Source organism: Aotus nancymaae, unplaced genomic scaffold (assembly GCF_030222135.1).
Source record: "Aotus nancymaae isolate 86718 unplaced genomic scaffold, 86718_ANA_hifiasm-v0.15.2.pri h1tg000030l, whole genome shotgun sequence".
NCBI lineage: Eukaryota > Metazoa > Chordata > Mammalia > Primates > Aotidae > Aotus > Aotus nancymaae.
This window is the reverse complement of record NW_026988443.1, coordinates 5,445,699-5,465,010: the sequence shown is the minus strand read 5'-3', so window position 1 is coordinate 5,465,010 and position 19,312 is coordinate 5,445,699. Positions and strand designations below refer to the sequence as shown.

The 19,312-nt window shown below is 38.5% G+C and overlaps 1 protein-coding gene across 2 annotated transcripts in view; it reads right to left on the bottom strand.

The window, feature by feature from the left end:
- Positions 1-399: 399 nt before the first annotated feature.
- Positions 400-19,312, bottom strand: part of TENT4B (terminal nucleotidyltransferase 4B) — a 70,992-nt gene continuing 52,079 nt past the window's right edge. Inside the window, exons 3-12 of one of the 2 annotated variants that reach the window (XM_012472242.3) lie at positions 17,277-17,323; positions 15,759-15,879; positions 14,287-14,394; positions 9,714-9,842; positions 8,776-8,989; positions 7,382-7,508; positions 7,170-7,273; positions 6,879-7,066; positions 4,202-4,366; positions 400-3,059 (exon numbers count right to left, since the gene is read on the bottom strand). In XM_012472242.3, coding sequence (XP_012327665.2) covers positions 2,883-3,059; positions 4,202-4,366; positions 6,879-7,066; positions 7,170-7,273; positions 7,382-7,508; positions 8,776-8,989; positions 9,714-9,842; positions 14,287-14,394; positions 15,759-15,879; positions 17,277-17,323 — 1,380 coding nt within the window. In that variant the 3' untranslated portion in view covers positions 400-2,882. The remainder of the gene's footprint in view (positions 3,060-4,201; positions 4,367-6,878; positions 7,067-7,169; positions 7,274-7,381; positions 7,509-8,775; positions 8,990-9,713; positions 9,843-14,286; positions 14,395-15,758; positions 15,880-17,276; positions 17,324-19,312) is intronic. The other variant, XM_021673598.2, reaches the window with a different exon arrangement.

Sequence of the window (19,312 nt, the reverse complement as noted above, 5' to 3'; positions counted from 1 at the left end):
AAACCAGGCACCTTCACGGCCACCTTAAAGCTAGAGGGAGAAAATCCATTTACTTTTATCATCTAAAAACATAACCAGTAAGGTTTTGTGCTGAGACCTCACCAACCCATCAGCACCTCTAAAAAAACAGTATTTAGATATTAATATTTCTAATGGCCAGGTACACATACATGACTGCCAGAGAAATGTCACCAGAGCGAGGCAGAATTTATAAAATCCCATTCTACAAGTATTAGCAAAGGAAGGTTATAATTCATGGATATGAAGGGACTATAATACTTAAATGACACATTTCTGATATATTCACAAAATCTTTACAGAAAGTATTAAAACTCAAAAAAGAAATAAGATAGGAGTCAATACAGAGATGAAATGTACAAAACAAATGAGCAGGCAAACTAAAAGTTCTTGAAAGTATTTTACTTCAGATTGAAAAATGAACAGCTTCCACACTGTTCACTGCAAGATACACAGTATTCACGAATACAATGCTGGTCATTTGAGGAAATGTATACACACCTCAATTTCTCCTTCATGCTTTTTTTCTTTTAGAAAGATACTGTTTACCAAAAAGAAACTTCAGCAGTACAGGAAAAACTATTTTCCCAATAAATTTACGAAAACCTAAGATTCCCAATGGAATCAAGATTATCTTCCCGCTACCACCACCTTAATATAATCACATGCTTATTGGAACACTAATATTCGCACCCTAAGAGTACATTTACTTTCAACAATGAGGGTGATTCTTTAAAAACAAACAAAAAACAAAACAAAACAAAAAAACCCTTCAGTGTAGTAAATGTAACATAGATTTCTGCAAGTATTAAGTGTCTGAAATAGGCAGCTAATACTGGATTTAATATTATTTTATAAATAATTGTTCCCTTAGCAGTAAACATAAGTCTACACATTCACAATTGTCCTAGAAAATAAATACTGTGATTATGCACAATGTTATGACAAACTAGTTTCAAAAACAAAAGCTCAACATCTTGATAAAAATTCTGATCAGAATAAAATGTGACTTTAAAATTTAAAACATTGTCAAAATAACATCACATTTAAAATCTTCCACAGTTTACACGAGTACTATGAGTTTCCAGTTTTGGAACACATTTTTCCATTGTGAATTAAAATATGAACATATTGAAAATTGTTAATTTCAGTGATGACATCGGTTTTGGTCTTACTTTAGCATTATTTTCTTTATAAAAAGTTACACTAAGTGTCCATTAATGGTCTGATTGGTCTTCAGTATTTCATAAATGTATATAAAAGAAATTCCTAAAAGCCAACAGTACTTTATATGTATATATATAAAAGAATCTCATCTCAGAAATGACTGTATTTAACAGAGCCATACACACTGATGCTAAACATAAGAGCTTTCACCCTGAAAGAAAGCATTTTCAGAAATGTCACTTACATTCTATTATATTAAATATTCCCAACTGAGTTTCAAACTCAACAGGTAATGAATAACAGAATTATACATCTCATTGCACTCAAAGCTGACTACAACCAAAATTTACAGTATGATTGAAACAAGCCAATGTTTAAAAAATTTTAATTAACGATAACAGTTCCATGAAAGAAGAGGATAAAGAATGGGATGACATGAAGTATTTGGTCTTAATAAGGCAATACAAAATAGATCCATTATCAAAGACCATTTAATTTTTAAAGATCAACAATACCAAAAGCATAAAGTGGAATATAAGAAAATAGTTTTTTATAAGTATGATTTAATTAAAGCTGTTTACAGTTATTCTCCCACAGTAGTTAAGCATGAATTTTAAAAAGAATAAGAGATGAGAAACAGGCACACGCAGCACACAGGGTTAGAGAAGCCAGCATGCAAAGTCTGTGGAACTCGAAGTTTCACTGCAACAGGAATGAGACCAGACGTGGGTGGCCTTTTTTTTCCTATTAGGAAGAAAGTGGAGGGGAAAAAAAAAGACTGCAAAGGAAGCAAACACAAAGTCATGTAATTGCCCATTGCCCAAGACGACAGCACTATAGAAAACAGTCGCAAGTTAATTTTTAGAGATGACCAGAGATTTTTCAGTGTTTACACAAAAAGTACATAGTACATTTTTTTTTAAACAAAATAAAATAAACATCATTTGCCACCATAAACCTTTTCTTTAGAGAGGAAAAATTTCTGCAGCAGGACACAAGGGTTCTATTAAGTCATTTCAATGCTGAGAAAAACAAATTAAGTAATAGAACTAATCACTTCCCTATATATGGATGTTAAGATGACAATTTAGATTATTTTTCAAACTAATCCTGAGAAAAAATCTGTTTACAATTTAAACAGTAATGTTATGTAAAAAGTATTATTAACAAATCCACTATTACAAATATCAATTTCCTATATGGTCTTCTATATATACACACAATAAAATGGTAAATATATGCAAAAATACTAAAAAAAAAAAACATGCACAGATCACTTTCCCCTTTGGAATCTGGACTTCCTATCAGATACCTCTGTTTGCCTTTCCCACCCCATCCTCTGATATTGTTTTTTGTTTCTATCACCCTACCAACACTGAATACTATTTCCTATAACTCTGCATAAAGCCAATGAGAAATATATTTATTTTACATTCAAGCTTTAAATCTTAAAATGACCCTGTTGTAGCATATGACTTATCAAATAAGCAGCCTTTTTTTCCCCCTTTTTTGCTTGCTTTTTGCTTTTGTAGTTGTCAGTCTTCATGATCCATTCTGTGGCGAGCTGGGAAAAAACGCAGTTGCTAAATCAATGTCTGAACAGTGTGAGGCTCCTGAATGTCTCCCAGGAGTCCCTGCGCAACTGTCCTGAGCATGAGATCATTGCACAGAGAAGACAGTCCACCGCGCAGCGCCGACTATCTACAGAGGTCTGAGAGGGGCGCGTCCCTCTTGTGTTTCCTCTTTTTGCCATGGTAATACTGATTATTGGATTTGCCTTGATGTTGTTTGTTTGTCATCAAGGAACCATGGCTTGTTTGAGTTGTACCTTGGAAGCCTTTGCTGGAAGAACGAAAGAGCCTTGCTGATCCATGCTGCAGAAAAAGAAACGGCCAAAAAGACATCAGTATTGCAGAGGAGCAGAGTGTTCTCAAATACCTGGATTTGGGGCAGCTTTCAAAACTAGAAATATGCTGGCAAGAGAGTTACCTTACTGATCAGTGACTTATCTAGCAGGCAGAAAAAGCTGTTAAATGGGTTAACTCTTTTTAGCTCTAAAACCCTTACATTATTTTAATGGAAAAACTGAAAAGCATGGACCACTTGCTTGCCTTTTTAACAGAGTTTGTGGGATGTAAAAGTTTTCTTAAGAAACCTACCAGCCCAAACATCACATCGTAAGTGGCACAGTGGGAAGAGGATCTTGGAAACCATAGGCACACTGGTAGGTTGGGGTCAGCACAGTTGGCCACTCCCTTCCAGCTATTCATAGTCTGTGATTTTCTTGTGACCCCAGTCCCTTCTGTCAGCCCTGTCACTTGAACTGGTATTTCATGATGAGTCTGTGTCTTGCATACATGGCTAAGGCCACATAGGTAAAGTGAACTCAGTAAGTCAAATCAGACACAAGGTGATGGCCAAGAGGCCTCTTCTTAGGTTCCCAGCTGTAGTGAGTAAGCTGGTCTCAGGCCGGAGACCCATATCAATGGCTTCCTCCCCTCACTCTGACTCATTACTCAGACAATTCTAGGCAAGGAAAAAACTTAAACTAGAGTATCTCTGTGGCCTGAAGTCCAAGCCAATGTTATTCAACTGACCATACCTGACAGCCAGCTGATCATTTCAACACAGGCAACAAGGTATTGAACATTAAAATATTAGAAAAGGATACATTATTCCCAGATATGGACACTGCCATGAGGCCTCACAAAACCTTCGTGCCAGCTTACTTCATGTAAAAATGTAACATTTTTTATGTGGTAGTTTGGCTGCAATAACTTATAAGGACCAGTCAATAGATTCCTGAAGAAGTTTATGTTACAATGGTGTCTCACAAAGATCCTTAGGACATCCTGTTCCTAGAAGCACTGTCATGAGTTGGAACCTCTTAGAATAAAATAAGTTTGTTCTTCAACCTAGCGTTTTCTTCAATCTCATGATGTATATTCTTCACATGTAGGAAATTCTAAATATTTTCTGTCAAACACTAACAATTAAAAACCCACGTTCCACACACCTGAGATTTGTTGGTGCTGTTGGATGTGTTAGTGGTTTGGGTGCTTTGCATTTTCCCAACTGCCTGAGAGGACTCCAAGGATACATCTTGCGACCCTACTCGGTTCCCAGTGGACGGACGGCAGAGCAGCTGTTTCGGGGTTTTGCACGGTGTTGCATCGGAATCCTAACACAAGTCATATGAGTTATAATGTAACATATTAGTAGTTTAGATACTCAATACTCAGAAAGAAAAAAAAAATTGGCTAGGTACTCTTACGTTAAATTTAAACATTTGGGAGTTAAAAGAAGCACACTGAAGAATTTACATAATTAATTGTTTGTTTAAATCTTCCTCTAAACATTTAAAGTGACTGATTTTATCAGAGAGCTTCTGTTCATTGTTAAATCCACTGTCCACATCTGACCTTGAAGGAGCTCACAGAGGTCTAAGGTTTATTTGTTTTTTTATTTACAGAAAATGAAAGACTATGGTAAAGAGTGAGGAACCTAGGTCCTAGTCCCTGGCTTCAGCGAGACACAACATGATGGGCTTAAGGGCTCAATCTCTGAGAGTCTGTGATAACAAATCAGTGATCATTCCAGCCGAACACACTGTGTGGGTGGGTGCAGACTTCCCAGCGACAGTGGGCTGAGCCCCACCTATTTTGGGGCTGCCTGGGCCATGACAATGCTACCTCCAGCCCTGGCCCTGGCACTGTACCTAGCACCTCAAGAGTTACATTCTCTCAGTTCCCAACACTCCACACCTCTCTGTGTCTATGACATCTAGCTTGGCATTCTGTCCTCCAGAGTACACTGCTCTAGGACCCAAAAAGGCACATAGGGAGATTTTACACAGGAGGATTTATGATTCCATATTGACACATGGTCATCATCAAAAACATACAATATTTAGATTACTTTTCATGTCCTACACTTAATAAAGTTAAACTCAAACAAGTAAGCCTGCTTTAGATCTCAAATCAGTAAACCACAATTATCTTTGATTTTAAAAGGTAACTTACATTATTAATTGATATAAATTCTATCAGGATGGGGGAAGAAAAAAAATTCTACCAGAATAGAAAGAGAAAGTAGATTAGAGGTGAACAGAGGATAAGGGAGGGAAGAATTAGAAGAAACTACTACTAAATACAGGGTTTCTTCTTGGGGTGATGGAAATGTTCTAGAATTATTGGAGATGGCTGTACAACATTGTGAATATGTCCTAAAAACAACTGAATTGTACATTTTTAATGCTGAATTTTAAGTTAATTATATCTCGATTTAAAAAAATTCAACCAGGAAGCTGAAACCAATTCTGAGTGAAATAATTTTTTAGACAAGAGTATATTCTATGTGGTTCCATTTGTATGAAATTCTGAAACACGCAAAACTAATCTATGGTGTTAAAAAATCATAACAGCTGGGCACAGTGGCTCATGCCTGTAATCCCAGCACTTTGGAAGACCGAGGCAGGTGGATCATGAGGTCAGGAGTTTGAGCCCAACCTGGCCAACTTGGAGAAACCCCATCTCTACTAGAAATACAAAAAATTAGCCAGGCATGGTGCACATGCCTGTAATCCCAGCCACTCAGGAAGCTGAGGCAGGTGAATCGCTTGAACCTGGGAGGCAGAGGCTGCAGTGAGCTGAGATCATGCCACTGCACTCTGGCCTGGGCAACAGAGCAAGACTCCATCTCAGAAAAAAAAAAAAATCGTAACAGTGGTTCCCTCTGAGGGTGGGGTTAGGGATTGATTAAAGAGTCATGAGGTTGTTCTTTGGGTTGATGGTAATATTTGTATCTTATTAGGATTTTGGGTCATGCATGTGTACGTATTTGATAAAATTTAGTGAATATATGGGCAAGTAACTTAGACCAAAAAGTAATAACATAGGGAAATTTTCAGAAAAAAGTTTAGTAAATGTACAATTAAGATTTCCTTATGTGTCAATTTCATATCAAAAGGAAAAAACAGGCTGGCTGCGATGGCTCATGCCTGTAATTCCAGTACTTTAGGCGGCTGAGGTGGGTGGACTTGAGTTCAGGAGTTTGAGATCAGCCTGGCCAACAAGGTGAAACCCTGTCTCTACTAAAAATACAAAAAAATTAGCCAAGCATGGTGGCAGGTGCCTGTAATTCAAGCTACTCAGGAGGCTGAGGCAGGAGAACTGTTTGAACTCTGGAAGCGGAGATGGCAGTGAGCTGAGATCATGCCACTGCACTCCAGCCTGGGCAACTGACCGAGACACCCCCCACCCCAATCTCAAATAAATAAATAAATAAATAAAAGGAAAAAACAATTAATATTGGAGTCTGGCTACAAGGATGTACAAGCTACAGTATGCTAGGGGAACTGATGTCTGTAATCTACTTTGGAATGTATCAAAGAATAAGATGAATTAATGAACAGAGTGATGGACAGACGGTTAGGTATCAGCTAAGCAAGTAAAAGGTTAATGGCAGAATCTAGTGGTTAGTACATGAATGCTCACTAAAATTTGTTCACTTTTGCTGTATGCTTGAAATTTTTCATAATAAAATGTTGAGAAAAAGTACAAGCACGAAAGTTATTAAAATATCCCAGTAACATGTCCACAAAGGAAGTGGCCTTAGCCTTCTAGACAGAGTTAACCCCAGCAAGAGAACATGCATGCATCTGAGTTCAGAAGAGCCAAGGCTTTCATACTTACTACATCACTAGAGCTGGACTGTGTGGCAGAAGAGGACGACACTGGACCTGATGAAGAGTTTGAAGAGTGTTTACTAAGAGATTCCGAGGTTTTACTTCTACATTTTCCAAGGGCTTCATTTTCTTCAGATAGATTATTATTACATTTATCTAACTGCTGAGTATCTACTATCAAGGTAACACCATTTCCTGAAAGAGTGGCAAAAGATTGGAAAACGTTTCTTCCCATTAAACACACACAACACAGAAAAGCCTCTAATACTCAGTCAATCAATTAAGGAAAATATCTTACCATTGCATGAAGGCTCAGGTCTATTCTTCAAGCCCCACTGCTTTGATATCCAATCTCTATATGTGGCAACTTCATCTGTTACTCTAATTATCCTACCTAGTATGCTGCATGTGTTTAAAAAGAAAGGGAGAGGGAGGGAGTAACATTAATTTGAAGATAAGAAGCCACAACCAATTTTGACACAATGGGCTGGTTATAGATGGAACTTTTACCTTTCTGTTTCATTGTTGGGATAGTACTTTGCTATTGGTGACACAGCATGACTCAAAACAACATAGGCATAATCAAAGGCCTGCTTCACTTGCATGGCCCCATATGAACTCCTTCCGACATCATTACCTTTGAAATAAATAAATATAACATAGTAAGCTTGACTGTTGCTTAATATCTACTAAATGTTGACGACCCTCTTCCAGGAGAACAAGGGCCATAGCGATCCCACCAGAGTTGTGCCCGGATTCTGAGCTCTGGGCTGTACCCAAAATTCCACAGTCTCTGAATATGTACATCATGCAGTTGGTACTTCATTACGGTGTATCAATTGTCAAAATGTATTCTGGCCCATCAAGAACTATCCCATTCCATACATAAACAGTTACGCAAACAAAAGAAACAGCACCGTGTTCACTCCTAAGAGTGAAACCAAGTTACATTAGAAATATCTCTATATTTTTGGGGTTTATATTAGCTATGTATATATTTCCCACTCTAAATTATGAGCCCCTAAAAAGCAAGAATCATCTTTCTGAAAAGTCTTCGTGTCCTTTGGCCAAAGGTTTTGAACAAAGAAGGCTCCCATGGAATGTTTCCTCAATGAATAAACACACAGAACTATTAACGTTGATAAGGCAGCTCAATAAGCCAGAAAACAGTTCCTAGGCAACTACTGTATCTCTTCATTCCCTTTCCTTACTCATTTTCAAAGTTTACACATTAAGCAAATGATAAAAAGCACTTCCACTAAAGTCCAATAATGCAGAATCTAAATATTTTACGATTATATCAGAAAAAAATATTGCTCAGAAAAACCAGGACACAAGCAAGCAAACAGAACTTCACAAAAGCATGGAAGGAATTTACTTTCCGCTCACTTTCAAGCCCACACGAAGCTGGAAAAAGTACAAAAAGACATGCAAAATCAAAGAGGAAAGGAATAATTCAAAAAGAAGACATTGCCTTCTTGCACCCTTTTGTTCATGAATTCAGAGATATATTACTATGCTTACTGCCTCTAAGGACTTCAGAATCAACTCATTAAAGCCTCATTAATTGCCGATAATTGACTGTAATCAAGGCAATAAGAACCCAAGAAAAAGGAGAAGCAGCCACCAAACATGAACCCATCCAAATAAGTGAATAGCCTATTCTACTATACTTTTAGGGTTAATCAGATTCTAGTCCCAACCTATCTAGAAGTCTCCAAGGTGTTTTTCTATTGTCTGTGTCTATTTATTTTGGTGTGTTTGCTCATGAAATATTTTGATGAAAAAAGAATAAAAATTAGAAGTTGTTCCTTCATTTTTCATCTAAAGATAGTTTAAAGTATAATAAGGTGACTGATAGTGCCCTCTCTTTGAATGCCCACAAATTTACCTAATTTCAATACCTGGTTGTAAAGGATCTTCGATATAAAGCATTGATGGCCTGTAGCCATCTAGCATATTTTTCTGTACTTCATCTTTGGCCACATATGAACCACCATCCTTTATCCGGATGCCAGTCTTTAAATAATTGAAGTGTCGTCCATATAATTCAAAAAATTCTATTAAGAGAACACCATAGTTTGTATTGGGGATGCAAGCATCTTCCCTGGGATGTAACTAAAAGTAGAAAAGAAGAAATTATATTGGATTTTTGCTAAATTATCAAGGAGGGGGGAATAAATGATATTCTAACTTCTACAAGCAATAGTATTATAATTTTGGTTTAGCATAATAATCGATAATGGGATAACAGCAGGCTATACTGCTGTTACACACAACACTAAAGCCCCATGATATGGGATTGGCCGGAGACTGTAAGGCTGAATTTTACAGCTGCACCAGGCTGCTGACAAGGCTGGCTTGGCCCGACACATCAGCAAAGTCCTTCTGACTCATGAGTAGACTCAGGCAGTTGGCAACCCTGCGCCAAATAAACACACCCACTTAAAATACTAAGACTCTAATTCACATACCCAAATAGTAGGTCTCAATTCCAACTAAACTTACAAGATTAGCTGCTTAGAAGACATTCTTATTGTTGGCATTTATACTATTTATGCTTATGGAAAACCAGGCCATACATTTTGCATGTTAAAATTTGCAGTGAAAAGTCTCAAAAATACTAGAATGTATGGGTTTAAAACCAAAAATAGTCTTTCATAGGAATTTAAAAATACTTATTTGCTAAATGATAAAAATGTACCCAGTTTAAAGGAAAAAGCCGTAAGTAATCAAGGAAAGCAATTACAAGTTGATTTAGATTTTTTCCAAAATGTTTCCCCAGCTGACTGATCACTTTTGCTTTCAGTGTGCACTACCATAGTATATCCATGAGACTTACCTGAAGGAAACTGACTGCCATTAAAAAGAGACTATAAGAACCAATTCCACCTGTAAATACTTCATTAAGGTCCCTCTGCAATAGGAATTGTTTCAATACTAAAACCAAGTATGGCAATACAGGATATTTCTGAAAAAGAAAATTGTATTTTCAATGAATTCCTGTATCGGCTATCAGCAAGCGATCTAAGCATTAAGGAGGGTATTAATTGGTCCTTACATTATAAAATTTGGTAGAGACATACAACATACTTAATTTCTTATTTAAGAGTAAACTATTACAAAAAAGTAAGCTATAGATAATGAATGGTTCTCCTCTTATATCTAAAATGTAAGACATATATACATAAATAATGACATCTAAGCACTTGCTACTGGGTCAGGCACAGTGGGTCATGCCTGGAATCCTAACATTTTGGGAGTCCAAGGCGGGTAGATCACCTGAGGTCGGGAGTTTGAGACCAGCCTGGCCAACATGATGAAACCCTGTCTCTACTAAAAATACAAAAAAAAAATCAGCTGGGCATGGTGGCGCGTGCCTGTATTCCCAGCTACTCAGGAGGCTGAGGCAGGAGAATTGCCTGAATCCGGGAGGCAGAGGTTGCGGTGAGCCGAGATCGCGCCATTGCACTCCAGCCTGGGTAACGAGCGAAACTCTGTCTCAAAAAAAAAAATACAAAAAGTAGCTGGGAGTGGTGGCAGGTGCCTGTAATCCCAGCTACTTGGGAGGCTGAGGAAGGGGAATCACTTGAACCTGGGAGGCAGAGGTCACAGTGAGGCGAGATCATGCCACTGAACTCCAGCGTGGGTGACAGAACAAGACTCCATCTCAAAAGGAAAAAAAAAAAGGACTTGCTATAGGACAAAAGTACTAACAGCATGTATCTGATGATGCTCATTTGTGACTATGGCCGTCTACTATTCATTTGTAAACATAATAGAAAGAGTTCAAGGACAAAATCACCAACATCTTTTTTTTTTGAGACAGAGTCTGGCTCTGTCACCCAGGCTGGAGTGCAGTGGCATGATCTTGGCTCATTGCAACCTCCGCCTCCCGGGTTCAAGTGATTCTCCTGCCTCAGCCTCCTGAGTAGCTGGGACTACAGGCGTGTACCAGCTAATTTTTGTATTTTTAGTAGAGATGGGGTTTCACCATATTGGTCAGGCTGGTCTTAAACTCCTGACCTTGTGATCTGCCCACCTCAGTCTCCCAAAGTGCTGGGATTACAGGCGTGAGCCACCGCGCCTGGCCTCCAACATCTTAAAGCACTAAATCAGTGAGATTTTTTAAGAATCACTTTTGGTGGTGCATCACTGTAGACAAGGGACCTTTTTGCCACAGCCCTGGAGCAAACAAGAATCCTGCCTACTGACTTGCACACAGCTGATGACCACACACACACCACCCCTCCCTTCCACGCTTTACAGAGAATGAGGCAGGGCTACCTGAGAGAACACCTGAGCTGGCATGTGTGTACAGAATGAGTCTACCTTTTGCTGTGCACATATTCATTCATTCACTCCTCTTTGCAAGCAACACCCTAGTCTGGGGCCACTGAGGGAAACAAGGTAGGCACAACATCTTCAAAGAAGTCTTAAAAGCTATTATTACTAAGAGTGATAAAATCACTAGTGATTTTCATAAGCTTATACTTTTGCAAATTGTACCAAACTAAGCAAGCACAGAAAAGAACAAAAATATGAATAAATAAGTGTTTTTAAACATTGTGGGCTTGGTGTGGTGGCTCACAACTGTAATCCTAGCACTTTGAGAGGCCAAGGCGGGCAGATCACTTGAAGTCAGGAGTTCGAGACCAGCCTGGCCAACATGGTGAAATTCCATCTCTACTAAAAATACAAAATTAAGCTGGGTATGGTGGCACACGTATGTAGTCCCAGCTATTCAGGAGGCTGAGGCACAAGAATCGTTTGAACTTGGGAGGCGGAGTGTACAATGAGCCAAGATCACGCCACTGCATTCCAGCCTGGGTGACAGAACAAGACTCTGCCTAAAGACAAACAAAAAACTACATTGTGGTTGAAGTCAGTCTAGATACAGTCCCTTTTCAAAGAACATTTAGGGGTCAGGTGTGGTGGATCATGCCTGTAATCCCAACAGTATGGGATGCCAAGGAAGGAGGACTGCTTGAGCACAAGAACAGCCTTGGCAACATAGCAAGACCTCATCTCTACTTAAAAAAAAAAAAGTTAGCTGGGTGTGGTGGGCAGGCACGCCTGTGATTCCAGCAACTCAGGAGCCTATGGCAAGGAAGATCACTTGAGCACACAAGAGGCTGAGGCTGCAGTGAGCCATGATCACTGCATCCAGCCTGGGTAACACTTTCACAAAAAGTGAAAGAAAGAAAGAAAGAAGAAGGAAGGGGAAGAGAGAAAAGAAAAGAAACGAAGGAAGGAAGGGAAAAATAGAGTAAAGGAAAAGGGAGAGACAGAGGAAGAGAGGGAGGGATAGAGAGAGGGAGAAGAAAAGGGGAGAGGGAGGGAGAGAGAATGAGTATATGGTAAGAATAAATAATTAGGCAAACATTCAACAGAATTTTATCTGGAATACCATTTTACCCAAAAATGTTGATTCTGGGAATCTTCCCACAAACATTTTGCTCGTGTAAAGCAAGATGCATGTATGGAAGTATATTTGTCAATCCCTTTTTCTAACAGCAAAAGAAAAACAGAAACAACACTGAAGAACTGCTAAATCAGGCAGTCACAGCCTTACAAAGGACTACTGCCTGTATAACCAACCACAAGAATAAAGCAAGCCTGTATGTGCTAATATGGATGAAATCTCCAAAACATTAAGTTTTTACAAAGGTATAAGACAATGTGTATGTATGCTGTGCTATTCCTTTTGCTTACAATAGTAAAAAACATTAAAAAGCAACATAAAAAATAATTGACAATTAGAAATTCTATAAAAATGAGCTAAGTATCTATGGTGTAAGGGTAACTCACTTTACACTGTCCTTTTATAGTGGTGAATATTATCATGCATATGAATTTCAATTTTTTTTCAAATTAAAAAAAATTTTTTTAAATTCACTTTTTTTTTTTTTTGAGACAGAGTCTTACTTTATTGTCCAGGCTGGAGTGCAGTGGCAAGATCTTGGCTCACTGCAACCTCTGCCGGACGGGTTCAAGCAATTCTCCTGCCTCAGCCTCCCGAGTAGCTGGGATTACAGGTGCCTACCACTGTGCCCAGCTAATTTTTGTATTTTTAGTAGAGACAGGGTTTCACCATCTTGGCCAGGCTGGTCTTGAAATTCTGACCTCGTGATCCACCCGCCTCGACCTCCCAAATTGCTGGGATTACAGGTGTGAGCCACTGCGCCCGGCCATGAATTTCAATTTTTAAAAGTTGTTTTTTCCAGAAAAAGAAAATACTAGAGACACACACACACACACACACACACACACACACACACACACACACTCTTCCAATAGAGTAGGATTATGGATAATATTTCTTTTACTTTTCTGCTTTTCTATCTTCTGCACATTTATACCAGATAATAATGTCTGCAACATCAAGTATTTAACACATTTTCTTAAAAAACAAAGAAAAAATAGAAATTTTAGAGCTGCTAGAGAAAAAAAAATTGTGAATATTCTAACAGAAGCCAAAGGAGTTAATGGTTTAGGTTAGAGGGGAGAAAGCTGACAATTATCTAATTATGTAAAATGTTCCACAGATCTTGGAAGAAAACAGAACAAAAATAAACTTAAATTATTTCAAAATAGAAGTAAGGAGGCCTGTAGGAACACCTTAAAGGTAATTTAGGAATTAAAATATAGAAAAGGCTCTTAAAATTCTTAACCTATTTCCTGTTTAGAAAAAAAAAAAAAGGGCAGCTCACTGCCAGCACGGTATTCTTGGTGCAAACGGGAAATGGATTGAAGGAAAGGTTCTTAAGGTTCTTAATCTGAACTCGTGGAGATTAAAAAAAAGATATAATCAACTGTGTAGCAGAATTTCATCTCTTCTGCTCTCCAAGGAAGGATCTACAGCAGACAATTTCTTCAAAAGCTTTCTCAACTTTTAATTCTTACTTGAGGTCACATTGTAAGTTAATCACTGATTGTTACAAGCAGGTTCAAAGCAAAACCACTGCACACAAAAGTAAAGTGTAGGCTGAGCCTGGTGCCTCATGCCTGTAATCCCAGTGCTATAGGAAGCAGAGGCAAGAGGATTGCTTGAGGCCAGGAGTTAGAGACCAGCCTGGCCAACATAATGAGATCCCAACACTACAAAAAAAAACACAAAAAAATAGCCAGGTTTGGTGGTTCACACCTGTAGTCCCAGCTGCTTGGGACACTAAGGTGAGATGATCACTTCAACCCAGGAGTCTGAGGCTGCAGTGGGCCATGATCCAGCCACTGCACTCCAGCCTAGGTGACAGAGTGAGACCCTAGCTCTATTTAAAAAAAAAAAAAAAGAGAGCGCGAGAGAGAGATGTATTTGTCAGCAACATGGATATAAAAATATCAGAACACCACAACAGAATCTTAAAATTGCATTTCTAATAGTTTTGTTGTATAAATACTATAAATTCTCTGACCTTGGTAAAATCTTTGATGAGGTCAGCTGCTCTCACACCATTCTGTACATTAAAGCTGATATCGACTTTCACTTCAGTAAAAGAATCTGTTAATTTAATAATAGGTACCTATAAAGAGAAGAAAGGTAAAATGTAAATGCTTTAACCAGATTAAATGATAAAAACAGGGGATGGAAGCTTACTAGATATGAGGTCTCCATCGTCTCATGAGAGCATAAGAACACTGAGTATTCTAAATACGGCGCACTCCAGTAAACCTGGTCTGCTACAAATAACCATATGCTGCACATTTAGCATTGGGCCCCATACAATATATTTTGTAATTTCTATCAATTGAGAATTTTGTTTGGTGTCCAAACAATTCTTTATTATTTTTATTGTTTACATTTAAGGTATACATGTTTCAATATACTTGATACACATACTGAAGTGATTACTACAGTAAAGTAAATTAATATGCCTGTCATCTCATATATTAGCTGACATACAGTTATAATGATAATTTAAAACCTTCTTCAATACTTTGGAGAACACTTTCTGAGTGTAAGATGAAGAACTTATGAATGCCAGGTTCTGTGAATGTTTTGTATCATCAAACTGTTTCTAATAAGAAAATTGCTGGATTCTTCAGGGATACACAACAACCCATGTGCATTACTGGTCAGTTTTGCAAATAGCCCAAAAATCAACCTGACAAGATAAGATATAAAAATTATTCTTAAAAACTGATAGGATTATTTACACAACATATTAGGGGTTCCTTTTTTTAAAATGCTCCAACTTGGGCAACACAGGGAGATCCTATCTCTACAATAATTTTTTTTAAAAAATAAGCAGGGCATGGTAGGGTGTGCCTGCAGCTACACATGAGGCTGAGGTGGGAGGATCACTTGAGTCCAGGAGTTCAAGACCAGCCAGGACAACATAGTGACACCGTGTGTCTCTAAAAAAAAAAAAAAAAAAGAAAGAAAAACTGAATAAAACAAACATCTATAAAAATCTGAGTATTGTGTATGATAAAATTGGGTATTTTGCTACTGTTAAAAGAAATGCAGGCTGGGTGTGGTGGCTCATGCCTGTAATTTCAACACTTCGGGAAGCTGAGGCAGGTGGATTGCTTGAGCCCAAAGAGTTTGAGACCAGTCTGGGCAACACGGTGAAACTCTGTCTCCATAAAAAATACAAAAACAATTAGCCGGGCATGGTGGGTTGTGTCTGTAGTCCAGATCCTCGAGAGGCTGAGGCAGAAGGATTACGTGAGCCCAGGAGGTATAGGTTGCAGTGAGCTGAGACTGTGTGGTTGCACTCCAGCCTGGACAACCAGAAAACTTTTTATGTGCAAACACCATGACACTAACAAAATGAAAGAATAATTCACTTGCAATCTAACTGTCCTCATCAAACTTGAATTTTAGTTCAAGTTTCATAGATAAATAACTAAGGATTTTAACACAAAAGGGTGCAGAACTTACAGTCGCTTTGTCTAAAACTTTCACTGAATCCTCATCTGCAACTTTGTGTTTCCGGAGAGCTTCTTCCAGAGTCCAGAGGGGTAGGTTCTCCCACTTCCCAAACACCACTAGGTCAATGTCACTGAACACAGAATACATACACAAGAGGGTCTGAAGAAGCTGGAAACTTGTTTTAACTGACATTCATGCTTATAGACTTCATTAGTACAATTAACATCTATTTCCCATCCTGTCCAATGAAGACTAAATGTGTTGGTAATAATGATTTTGTGGAGAAGGGAAAGCAATTAATGTCTTTTTTTCCATAAAGGATTCTGGTACTAAACATAATGACTTTCCTATCTGGATGAGCTTAATTGTGACTCAGAAATATTATGAAGTGCTTTAAGCTGGATGCAGAGCAGGTATCCAGCAGGCTACCATTTGTGTTAACACACACATATGTCATTTTATATGCACAGATATCTCTGAAAGGATATGTAAGAAATTGGTAAAAGTGGTTGTTCCGAGGAGAAGCAGGGAACAGAGGTGGGATTGAGACTTTTCACTGTATTGATTTTTGTGCCTTTTCCAAATGTGAACTATGTGAATGTACTACCTATTCATAAAATTTAAGTGAATTTTTAAAGAAAAAGTGATTTTTCATGTTTTACTGAAGCTGAGAACCTAAACAAGAAATATGAACTTGAAGTTGAGTATTTTATGACTTTTGCAGGCCAAGGACATCTATGGGAAGAATGGAAATTACCAGGGTCTGTTCACTTCAGCACACTTTAAATTGGGGTAAAGTACACCAAATCAAGCTCAAATCAAAAAACATAATGCTGACTTTATGCTGGAGAGATTAAAATTTAAAATAATAGTAACCTTGATGGAATGTCCAAACAATTTCAATTGTTAGAGAGCAAGTATTTACCTTTCAGAGAAACACTACCATTTCCCAAAAAAGAGCCTACCAGGCTGTGTGTCAAGAGGTCTCATCTGAGAAGACTGAAACTGAACAAGAATCCTGAAAAGACCAAGATCTTTCTCAGAGAAGAGATCTGTACCCTGAATTTCTGGATCAGGATGCTGGAACCATAACTAGTAGAATGAGTTCTTAATTTGAAAGCAAGAGTGAGTGTGAGAATGAGTGAACAAGAGAGCAGGACCTGACACTGTAGAGGATATATAATCAGACACTTTATCATGATACTACATTAACATCTGTGTGGGTGGGTTAAGTTATGGGACTGAGCAAAACTCTGCCAGGTAGTCAATTTCTAAAATTAGTAACCAATTGATTCCACTGCAACATGATCCCTTTTCCATCTCTGTGTACCATCTATATCTTGGTAAGATGATGTGAAGTGATATTATACTTTAAGGTAAATCAAATTAAATGCTAGTAAATCCATTTTTGTTTTGTAACTTTGTTTTGTTCCATAAATTTGTTTTGTTCCTTACACATTTGACAATCAAAATGAATAGACTCTAGGAAAAGGTACAGTCCTTTGAAAGCTTCATGAGTGTACTAACCTAGTAGGTAAATATAGGCCAGTTTTAAAACTTCCAAATATCTGGACCTGAAACAGAAAAAGAAGTTATTATATTGAGTTATCAGATAAAAAGTCACCAAGATATGGAGAAATGTGTTTTTGCTACCCTCTACTGGTACGTTTTGGTATGACAAGAGCATTTTTTTTCTAACCCCATGCTTAATGAAGTGTGGATTCCGTTTCATAAGCAGACATTCTAAATAAAATTTAAACGTGGCCGGGCGCGGTGGCTCAAACCTGTAATCCCAGCACTTTGGGAGGCCGAGGCGGGTGGATCACGAGGTCAAGAGATCGAGACCATCCTGGTCAACATGGTGAAACCCCGTCTCTACTAATACAAAAAATTAGCTGGGCATGGTGGCGCATGCCTGTAATCCCAGCTACTCAGGAGGCTGAGGCAGGAGAATTGCCTGAACCCAGGAGGCAGAGGTTGCGGTGAGCCGAGATCGCGCCATTGCACTCCAGCCTGGGTAAAGAGCGAAACTCCGTCTCAAAAAAAAAAAAAAAAAAAAAAAAATTTAAACGTATCTGGTTCAAATATGAAACACATAGAACAAAATGCAGTTGTCCCTTTGTATCATCAGGAGATTGGTTCCAGTCCCACCATGCCAAAATCTGAAAATGCTTGAGTCCCTGCTATAAAATGGCATAGTATCTGCATATTACCTATGCAAGTCCTCCCATATACATCGTCTCTAGATTACTTATAATACCTAGTACAACGTAAATACTATATAAACAGTTGTTATACTGTATTTTAAAAACAATTTGTATTGCTTTTATTGTTGCATTGTTATTTTTATAGGTCTTTTTTTCCCCCGTGAATATTTTCAATCCACTGTTGGTTGAATACGGAGATGCAGAACCTGTGGCTACAGAAAGTAAACCACAGGAAACTTTCAGAAGTAGTTCAGATCACTAATTTTCTCTCATTATCCATAAACGAAATCAAAACTCCTTATTTCTTTTCTCTAAGCAGGAGTCTTCCAACACTAAATTACTAAATTGGAGTCAGACTACTTCAGCTATAGGGCAAGTGTGGGCCCTTAGGTCAATTCCACAGAGAACATCAGACACCATCATTATAATATCATGCTGCGGCATAAAACTGGGATGCATTCTACCTCAACCCATGGAGAAGAGTAGAACTCAGGCAGGACTATGTATGCAGGTAATTGTAATAAAAGGATAGGCCGGATGCTGTGACTCATGCCTGTAATCCCAGCACTTTGGGAGGCCAAGGCAGGTGGATCACCTGAGGTAAGGAGTTCAAGACCAGCCTGGCCAACATGGTGAAACCCCGCCTCTACTAAAAATACAAAAATTAGCCAGATGTGGTGACTGGTGCCTATAATCCCAGCTACTTAGAAGGCTGAGACATGAGAATCACTTGAACCCAGGAGGCAGAGGCTGCAGTGAGCCGAGATCGTGCCACTGCACTCCAGCCTGGGTGACAGAGTGAGACTCCATTTCAGAGGAAAGAAAAAAAAGGATAAACAGTGAAACCAGTTCAACCTTTGAGGTGAGATGAACCTGGGAGCCTAAACACAAGCTCATGTTCCTCATCTGTAGGTATATGTATCATGGCTGGCTGGCAATAGATAGATACATAGATTTAGAGAGAGAGAGAGAGAGAGCGCCAGACAGACAGACAGACAGATAGCTTTCACGTAAGAAAGATAAAGGTTAAGTTAGATCAGGGCTAGCTTCCACCTAAGAAAGATAAAGGTTAAGTTAGATCAGGGCTTCTCAACATTGCCATTTGGGGGCAGATAATTCTTTGTTGTAAGGGCCTGTACAGTTCATAGAATGGCTGGCAGCATCCATGGCCTCTACCCACTAGATGCTAGCAGTGCATACCCAGTCAGGACAATAAAAAATGTCTCGGCTATTGTCAAATGCCCCTGAGAGCAAAATAACCACCAGCTGAAAACAACTGATTTGAATCACATAAGAGAAAGAGTGCAATGTTATGGTCACTGCTCATAAAATATTAGTATCCTCACCTTTTCCCTT